The sequence below is a fragment of the Chiloscyllium punctatum genome, chromosome 3 (assembly GCF_047496795.1).
Source record: "Chiloscyllium punctatum isolate Juve2018m chromosome 3, sChiPun1.3, whole genome shotgun sequence".
In the NCBI taxonomy this organism is placed as follows: Eukaryota; Metazoa; Chordata; class Chondrichthyes; order Orectolobiformes; family Hemiscylliidae; genus Chiloscyllium; species Chiloscyllium punctatum.
The window spans coordinates 6,369,532-6,379,765 of record NC_092741.1 but is presented as its reverse complement, the minus strand read 5'-3'; the positions used below and the strand labels follow the sequence as shown (position 1 = coordinate 6,379,765).

At 55.0% G+C, this 10,234-nt stretch overlaps 1 protein-coding gene across 1 annotated transcript in view; it reads left to right on the top strand.

Moving 5' to 3' along the window:
- Positions 1–2,068: 2,068 nt before the first annotated feature.
- The window catches only part of LOC140455348 (E3 ubiquitin-protein ligase RNF8-like), a 38,534-nt gene continuing 30,368 nt past the window's right edge, over positions 2,069–10,234 (top strand). Inside the window, exons 1-3 of the mRNA XM_072550135.1 lie at positions 2,069–2,306; positions 4,915–5,043; positions 5,380–6,609. Coding sequence (XP_072406236.1) covers positions 2,241–2,306; positions 4,915–5,043; positions 5,380–6,609 — 1,425 coding nt within the window. The 5' untranslated portion in view covers positions 2,069–2,240. The remainder of the gene's footprint in view (positions 2,307–4,914; positions 5,044–5,379; positions 6,610–10,234) is intronic.

Genomic DNA, 10,234 nt, shown 5'->3' with positions numbered 1-10,234 from the left:
GAACGCTGATAGGGGAGGGGAGGGAAATATATCCCTGGTGCTTGGGTCTGGTTGGAGGTGGCAGAAATGATGAAGGATGATACGATGTATCTGGAGGTTGGTGGGGTGGTAGGTGAGGACCAGTGGGGTACTGTCCTGGTGGCGGTTGGAGGGGCGGGGTTCAAGGGCGGAGGAGCGGGAAGTGGAGGAGATGTGGTGGAGAGCATCGTCAACCACATCTGAGGGGAAATTGCGGTCTTTGAAGAAGGAGGCCATCTGGGTTGTACGGTTTTGGAACTGGTCCTCCTGGGAGCAGATGCGGCGGAGACGAAGGAATTGGGAATATGGGATGGCATTTTTACAGGGGGCAGGGTGGGAGGAGGTGTAGTCTAGGTAGCTGTGGGAGTCGGATGGTTTATAATAAATGTCCATGTTGATTCGGTCGCCAGAGATAGAAATGGAGAGGTCTAGGAAGGGGAGGGAGGAGTCTGAGACGGTCCAGGTGAATTTGAGGTTCGGGTGGAAGGTGTTGGTAAAGTGGATGAACAGTTCAACCTCCTCGTGGGAGCACGAGGCAGCGCCGATACAGTCATCGATGTAGCGGAGGAAAAGGTGGGGGGTGGGGCCAGTGTAGCTGCGGAAGATGGACTGTTCCACATATCCTACGAAGAGGCAGGCATAGCGGGGCCCATGCGGGTGCCCATGGCTACTCCTTTGGTTTGGGGGAAGTGGGAGGATTGGAAAGAGAAGTTGTTCAGGGTGAGGACCAGTTCAGTCAGTCGAAGGAGGGTGTCAGTGGAAGGGTAATTTCCCACGGCCAATTCACCCTAACCCATACACTTTTGGAGTGTGGGAGGAAACTGGAGCACCCAGAGGAAACCCACACAGACACGGGGAGAATGTGCAAACTCCACACAGAGAGTTGCCCAAGGCTGGAATCCCTCCTGGATGCACAAATTCTGCACTAGGGAGTCCCAGGTAATATTTGTCGAGTTAAAATCACCCACCACAATAACCCTGCTTTATTTTTCATCTTGGAGCTAGATTGGATTGGAATGTCTGGTCAGCATGGATGAGTTGGACCGAAGGGTCTGTTCCCGTGCTGTACATCTCTCTGGCTCTATGTTTACATAGCTGTCCAGATGAGAGTGGTGCAGGAAAAGCACAGCAGGTCAGGCAGCATCGAGGAGCAGGAAAATCAACAGGTGTCCCTCTATCTCCCACTGGCTATTGGGAGGCCGAGAGGATAACTCCATCATAATAATGCACTTGTGTTTTTCCTGAGCTCTCCCCATGTAGCCTGACTGGATGATCAACTCCCCCACCCCCTCTCCATCGAGTCTGAAACATCTAAACCCTGGGACATTGAGCTGTCAGTCTGGTCCTTCTCCAGAACCATGTCGTTAATTCAGGCCCAAAGCTCATCCGCGATAATTGTTCCATTAAAATAACTCGAGTTCAGACCTTACAGGGAGGCAATGGCACATCGGCATTAACCTACCAGGGTCAGGGGTCAGGGTCAGGGTCAGGGTTAGGGTCAGGGGTTAGGGTCAGGGTCAGGGTTAGGGTCAGGGGTCAGGGTCAGGGTCAGGGTTAGGGTCAGGGGTTAGGGTCAGGGGTTAGGGTCAGGGTCAGGGTTAGGGTCAGGGGTCAGGGTCAAGGGTCAGGGTTAGGGTCAGGGTTAGGGGTCAGGGTCAGGGTTAGGGTCAGGGGTTAGGGTTAGGGTCAGGGTTAGGGTTAAGGTCAGGATGGTGTGACGTTCAGAGTCAGGGGTCAGCAGGGTGGGGTTTGGGGTCAGGGGTCAGCATCAGGGTGGGGTTTGGGGTCTGCCATCACAACCCAGTGATAGATTTATCGACATTCCACTCAGTCCTGGAGGAGTGATCGATCAGATCGGGGTTCGGCCGGCGGTGCTGGAGGAGTGATCGATCAGATCGGGGTTCGGCCGGCGGCCCTGGAGGAGTGATCGATCAGATCGGGGTTCGGCCGGCGGCGCTGGAGGAGTGATCGATCAGATCGGGGTTCGGCCGGCGGCCCTGGAGGAGTGATCGATCAGATCGGGGTTCGGCCGGCGGCCCTGGAGGATTGATCGATCAGATCGGGGTTCGGCCGGCGGCCCTGGAGGAGTGATCGATCAGATCGGGGTTCGGCCGGCGGCCCTGGAGGAGTGATCGATCAGATCGGGGTTCGGCCGGCGGCCCTGGAGGAGTGATCGATCAGATCGGGGTTCGGCCGGCGGCCCTGGAGGAGTGATCGGGGAAATGGCGGGGAGATGGATCCTGGAGAGAGTCGGATCCGAGAGAGAGACAGTGAGACTGGACAGAGAGGTAACACCACCCCCCAGGACACACACCCTCACACCCCCCCAGACACACCCCCCAGGACACACACCCTCACACACACCCAGACACACCCCCCAGGACACACACCCTCACACCCCCCCAGACACACCCCCCAGGACACACACCCTCACACACACCCAGACACACCCCCAGGACACACACCCTCACACACCCCCAGACACACACCCTCACACACATCCTCACACACCCCAGGACACACACCCTCACACACACCCTCACACCCCCCCCAGACACACACCCTCACACCCCCCCAGACACACACCCTCACACACACCCTCACACCCCCCAGGACACACACCCTCACACACACCCTCACACACCCCCAGACACACACCCTCACACACACACCCCAGACACACACCCTCACACACACCCCCTCACACACCCCCCAGGACACACACCCTCCCACACCCCCCAGGACACACACCCTCACACACCCCCTCACACACCCCCAGACACACTCACACCCCCAGACACACTCACACCCCACAACACCCCCCCTTCCCCCCCCACTCCCCTCCCACCCCCTTCCCCCCCCACTCCCCTCCCACCCCCTTCCCCCCCCACTCCCCTCCCCTCCCCCCCCTCCCCCCCCCCCCCTCCCTCCCCCCCCCTCCCCCCCCCTCCCCCCCCCTCCCCTCCCCTCCCCCCCCCTCCCCTCCCCTCCCCCCTTCCCCTCTCCCCCCCTACCCCCCCCACCTCCCCCCCCCCCCCCTGGAGGGGAACGTTTCCCCGTTTTCCCTAAAAGCAGAATCCCTGTTTGGATTTTTCTCAGTTACCAAAAACAGGGACCAATGGAGGTGTTTCATAAAAGTGAAGTGACATGAAGCAAACTTTCAAAAGGTGGGGGCGAGCTGTGAGGTGATCTCCGATAAATAATCACATTATAATGAACATTAATAATATCAAAGAGAGAGTGAGGGGAGACAGCTAAATATAAAGTATAGACCATAACATACAGTAATAACACCATCACAGAGAGAGAGAGAGGCAGGGTAAGTATAATATCCTCAACAGTCGAGGAGAGGAACAGGCCCTTCACACCACAATGTGGTGTTGAACATGACACCAAATGACACTAATCCCTTCTGCCTGCCCTTGGCCCATTCCCCTGCATTCCTGGTACATTTATGGGTTGATCTAAAAGTCTCTTAAACCCCCCCTGTGGTCCCAGCCTCCACCACCACCCCCTGACAGTGTGTTCCAGTCTCCTACCCCTCTCTGTGTAAAAAACCTTCCCCCTCACATCCCCTTTGAACTTTCCCCCCTCCCACCTTAAATGCGTGCCCCCCCCCCCCCCTAGTTTTAGAGATTTCAACTCTGGGAAGAAGATTTTGACCTTTAACCCTATCTGTGCATCTCATAATGTTACAGACTTCTGTCAAGTCTCCCTCAGCCTCCATTGCTCCAGAGAAAACAGCCTGAGTTTTTCCAGCCTCTCCTTAAGGCCCATACCCTCTAATCCAGGCAGCATCCTGGGAAACCCCTTTGACACCCTCTCCAAAGCCTCCATATCCTTCCTGGAATGTGGGGACCAGAATTGAACATCGTGCCCTCGGTGTGGGCCGATCCAAAGCCTTATAAAGCTGTGAGATGACACCCAGAGTCTTGTCCTCAGTTCCCTGACCAATAAAGGCAAGTGTGTCATCCACCTTCTTTCCCACCCTGTCTACCTGTGTGGTCACTTTCAGGGAGTTAGGGACTGGACCCCCAAGGTCCCTCTGTACATCAAAGCTGTTCAGGGTCTTAGGGACAGTGAGGAGTGCACATGTTGGAGATCAGAGTCGAGAGTGTGGTGCTGGAAAAGCACAGCAGATCAGGCAGCTTCCGAGGAGCAGGAGAGTTGATGTTTTGGGCATAAATCCTTCATCAGGGAAAGCTGTTCAGGGTCCTGTCATTAACTGGATACTTTTCCTTAACATTTAATCTCCCAAAGTGCGCCACCTCACACATCCCTGGATTAAACTCCATCTGCCATTTCTCTGCCCATATCTGCGACTGATCCCTGTCCCACTGTATCCTTTGACACTATCTCCAACTCCTCTTGATCTTTGTATCACCTACAAACTTACTAACCCACCCACCTACATTTCCATCCAGGTCATTTATACAACTCACAAACAGCAGAGGGTCCAGTACTGATCCCTGCAGGACCCCCCCAGCCTGAAAAACACCCTTCCCCCACTACCCTCTGCCTTCCCAGGGCAAGCCAATTCTGAATCCAAACAGTCAAGTCACTGTGGATCCTGTGAATCTTAATCTTCTGGATGAGCCGACCATGAGGGACCTTGTCGAAATCCTTACTGAAATCCACGTGGGCAACATCCACTGCTCTATCTTCATCGATCACCTTCATCACCTCCTCGAAAGATTCAATCACGTTAGTAATCCCTGACCTACCCCACACAGAGCCATGCTGACTGGCCCTAACTAGGTCATGTACACTAATAATATATATCATCAGAGAACGAGAGAGTGGGGGGGGGAGAGAGAGAACGTGTTGGGACTGCGGGAGGACGGATGGTGGTTGGTTCCTCTGCTGGTGTTTAGTCTTTGGTTTGTCGGTTCACAGGTGACAATGGGCCGTGGACTCGGTGTCACTCACCGTATCTTGGCCAGGAGCTGCCCCCTGATGGTTTCCCGCAATCACTGCACCTTTCGCATCACTTCAGAGGGTCACTGCCTCGTCATCGACAACCAGGTATTGATAAACCTGGTCATTCAGCTCCTCCAACCCGTGTTCCCACTTCCCTTCAATCCAACTGCACCCACCTCAAACATCTATACACCGGACCTGGTGGGCGTGGTGTGCCGGGAGGGGGCTGGGTGGGGGCTGTGCCGGGAGGACTCTGGGCACTGGGAATGGACTTGGAGGGGCGGTGTGCCGGGAGGGGGCTTGGAGGGGCGGTGTGCCGGGAGGGGTCTTGGTGGGGCGGTGTGCCGGGAGGGGGTTTGGTGGGGCGGTGTGCCGGGAGGGGGCCCGGTGCTGGGAATGGGCTGAGCTCCCTGTCTCTGACGAATTCCGTTTCTGATGCAGAGTCTGAACGGAGTGTGGGTGAATGGGGAGCGGATTGAACCCCAGCAGCCTCACCGACTGAGTGAAGGCGATGTGATACAGCTAGGTGTGCCGTTGCGTGATAAAGAACAGGCAGAGTATGAGTATCGATTAACCTGGAGAGACAGGGAACAGGAAGAGGCTGGTTCCAGGAGTACAGCCAGAGCCAAGGCCAGTGCGAGAGGGAAACGCAAACACAGCCGTGACCATGTGGAGCCACTGGATACAGACGGATCCCAGGGCTACACCAACAAAATTCAACGACTCTGTCAGTCAAGCACATCAGACTACAGCACCAGCCAAGACGGGCAGAGACTCACAGCGGGTACAGACCCTGGACCCAGCCAAGACAGGCAGAGACTCACAGAGGGTACAGACCCTGGACCCAGCCAAGACGGGCAGAGACTCACAGCGGGTACACACCCCGGGCCCAACCAAGACAGGCAGAGACTCACAGCGGGTACAGACCCTGGACCCAGCCAAGACAGGCAGAGACTCACAGAGGGTACAGACCCCGGGCCCAGCCAAGACAGGCAGAGACTCACAGAGGGTACAGACCCTGGACCCAGCCAAGACGGGCAGAGACTCACAGAGGGTACACACCCCGGGCCCAACCAAGACAGGCAGAGACTCACAGTGGGTACAGACCCTGGACCCAGCCAAGACGGGCAGAGACTCACAGAGGGTACACACCCCGGGCCCAGCCAAGACAGCCAGAGACTCACAGAGGGTACAGACCCCGGGCACAGCCAAGACAGGCAGAGACTCACAGCGGGTACACACCCCGGGCCCAGCCAAGACAGGCAGAGACTCACAGCGGGTACACACCCGGGCCCAGCCAAGACAGGCAGAGACTCACAGAGGGTACAGACCCGGGCACAGCCAAGACAGGCAGAGACTCACAGCGGGTACACACCCCGGGCCCAGCCAAGACAGGCAGAGACTCAGAGCGGGTACACACCCCGGGCCCAGCCAAGACAGGCAGAGACTCAGAGCGGGTACACACCCCGGGCCCAGCATGATGAGAAAGACTTGTATCCAAACGGACCCTTCAAGTACACTGAGAGCAATACCAGGGGTACAGGCAGATGCACTGTCAATACCTGGGAAAACGACAGTCACGTTGAAGAGCTGGCTGCCAGTGTTCAGGGGCTGCAAGAGCTGCAGGGAAAGCTGCACAAATCCCTGCCCACAGAGCAGCAGGAGCGAAAGGTGGGTGTCAGAGTACCGGTCCTGGAATCTCTGTCTCGGTGTGTGTATGTGAAGTGATGTGTGAGCACAAGCTTGTTTCTCTCCCTGTGTGTAGCTCCTGAAATCTGCCTTTCCCTCTCCGTCCCCTCTGTGTGTGTCTGTGTGTGTGTGTGTGTGTGTCTGTGTGTGTATTTCCCTCTCTCTTTCTCTCCAAAGACTCTCATCCTCTTGGAGAGAAGAAATCCCTTCCCAACTCCATCTGAAATTGGTGCCTCTTTCCCTGAAAATCTTCTCTGCTATTTCTCTGGTGATTTGTTTGGATAACACCCAAACTCTGTGTTTCGGTACAATGTGATAATAATCATAAATTGAATCAGATCATTGGTTTGGAGAGAATTCCCCAGGCTCCCCAGTCTGTGAATGAAGATATTTCTCCTCCTCCCCTCAGTCTGAAATGGCTGACCAACCCCAGTGACTCTGGTTATGACCTGCCTGGTCATGGAGCCTGCTTCCTGCGTGTTTTCCCTTTCCAGGCCTGACTGAGTGTTACAGGTCTCTCTGTTAGAGATTTCTCTGTGGTATCCCTACCATCATCCTTTTAATTGAGATTCTTTGATGAGAGTAACCTCCCAGAGAGCTTGATTCATAGTTTCAGTTTCTAATGCTCTTGTCCAGCTGTCAACATTACTCTGTTTAACCCTCTTGAGTTGAATATTGGTTTGTTCAGGTTGTATCCCTTCAACCCCAGCACCCTTGCCTGTTTGCTCCAGGCACTAACCCATATGTAGCCAATATAACCATCTTGCCTGTCTCATAATCCTGAGAAACTTGCCCCTGACAGTGCAGCGTAAATGTCCTGTACCTTACCTGGCAACTTCCCCTGTATGAGCAACGTTCAAACGTGGTTTTTCCCAATTTGTTTGCCGAGCCACTTGCTCAGACGATATGAGGAATGCCCCCACGTGCTTTGGCAGGGTCTCTGCAAACATTACCTTCCAGGCTGCGCTTTGTGACTCCGGTTCTCTCCCTCAGCCCCTGGTGTCTCCTGATTCCACCTGCGTTTTATGCTGATCTTCATCTTTCCGCAACAGTTTCTCTTTACATTTCTAATTTACATATGGATTGGAGAAATTAAACTGGCCGTGGTATTGTGGGTGGGGATTAAACCGGCCGTGGTATTGTGGGTGGGGATTAAACCGGCCGTGGTATTGTGGGTGGGGATTAAACTGGCCGCGGTATTGTGGGTGGGGATTAAACCGGCCGTGGTATTGTGGGTGGGGATTAACCGGCCGTGGTATTGTGGGTGGGGATTAAACTGGCCGCGGTATTGTGGGTGGGGGATTAAACTGGCCGTGGTATTGTGGGTGGGGATTAAACCGGCCGTGGTATTGTGGGTGGGGATTAAACCGGCCGTGTATTGTGGGTGGGGATTAAACCGGCCGTGGTATTGGGGGTGGGGATTAAACCGGCCGTGGTATTGGGGGTGGGGATTAAACCGGCCGTGGTATTGTGGATGGAGATTAAACCGGCCGTGGTATTGTAGATGGGGATTAATCTGGCCGTGGTATTGTGGGTGGGGATTAATCTGGCCGTGGTATTGTGGGTGGGGATTAAACCGGCCGTGGTATTGTGGATGGAGATTAAACCGGCCGTGGTATTGTGGGTGGGGATTAAACCGGCCGTGGTATTGTGGGTGGGGATTAAACCGGCCGTGGTATTGTGGGTGGGGATTAAACTGGCCGTGGTATTGTAGGTGGGGATTAAACTGGCCGTGGTATTGTGGGTGGGGATTAAACCGGCCGTGGTATTGTGGGTGGGGATTAAACCGGCCGCGGTATTGTGGGTGGGGATTAAACCGGCCGCGGTATTGTGGGTGGGGATTAAACTGGCCGCGGTATTGTAGGTGGGGATTAAACTGGCCGCGGTATGTGGGTGGGGATTAAACCGGCCGCGGTATTGTGGGTGGGGATTAAACCGGCCGTGGTATTGGGGGTGGGGATTAAACTGGCCGTGGTATTGTAGATGGGGATTAAACCGGCCGTGGTATTGTGGGTGGGGATTAAACCGGCCGTGGTATTGTGGGTGGGGATTAAACCGGCCGTGGTATTGTAGGTGGGGATTAAACCGGCCGTGGTATTGTGGGTGGGGATTAAACCGGCCGTGGTATTGTGGGTGGGGATTAAACCGGCCGTGGTATTGTGGGTGGGGATTAAACCGGCCGTGGTATTGTAGGTGGGGATTAAACCGGCCGTGGTATTGGGGTTGGGGATTAAACTGGCCGTGGTATTGTAGATGGGGATTAAACTGGCCGTGGTATTGGGTTGGGGATTAAACTGGCCGTGGTATTGTAGATGGGGATTAAACTGGCCGTGGTATTGGGGGTGGGGATTAAACTGGCCGCGGTATTGTAGATGGGGATTAAACCGGCCGTGGTATTGTGGGTGGGGATTAAACTGGCCGTGGTATTGTAGATGGGGATTAAACTGGCCGTGGTATTGGGGGTGGGGATTAAACTGGCCGTGGTATTGTAGGTGGGGATTAAACTGGCCGTGGTATTGTAGATGGGGATTATACTGGCCGTGGTATTGTAGGTGGGGATTAAACCGGCCGTGGTATTGGGGTTGGGGATTAAACTGGCCGTGGTATTGTAGATGGGGATTAAACTGGCCGCGGTATTGTGGGTGGGGATTAAACTGGCCATGGTATTGTGGGTGGGGATTAAACTGGCCGCGGTATTGTAGATGGGGATTAAACTGGCCGTGGTATTGGGGGTGGGGATTAAACTGGCCGTGGTATTGGGGGTGGGGATTAAACTGGCCGTGGTATTGTAGATGGGGATTAAACTGGCCGTGGTATTGTAGGTGGGGATTAAACCGGCCGTGGTATTGGGGTTGGGGATTAAACTGGCCGTGGTATTGTAGATGGGGATTAAACTGGCCGTGGTATTGGGGTGGGGATTAATCTGGCCGCGGTATTGTAGATGGGGATTAAACTGGCCGTGGTATTGTGGGTGGGATTAAACCGGCCGTGGTATTGTGGGTGGGATTAAACCGGCCGTGGTATTGTGGGTGGGGATTAAACCGGCCGCGGTATTGTGGTGGGGATTAAACTGGCCGTGGTATTGTGGGTGGGATTAAACTGGCCGTGGTATTGTAGGTGGGGATTAAACTGGCCGTGGTATTGTGGGTGGGGATTAAACCGGCCGTGGTATTGTGGGTGGGGATTAAACCGGCCGCGGTATTGTGGGTGGGGATTAAACTGGCCGTGGTATTGTGGGTGGGGATTAAACTGGCCGTGGTATTGTGGGTGGGGATTAAACCGGCCGTGGTATTGTGGGTGGGGATTAAACCGGCCGTGGTATTGTGGGTGGGGATTAAACCGGCCGTGGTATTGTGGGTGGGATTAAACCGGCCGTGGTATTGTGGGTGGGGATTAAACCGGCCGTGGTATTGTGGGTGGGGATTAAACCGGCCGTGGTATTGTGGGTGGGGATTAAACCGGCCGTGGTATTGTGGGTGGGGATTAAACCGGCCGTGGTATTGTGGGTGGGGATTAAACCGGCCGTGGTATTGTGGGTGGGATTAAACCGGCCGTGGTATTGTGGGTGGGGATTAAACCGGCCGTGGTATTGTAGGTGGGGATTAAA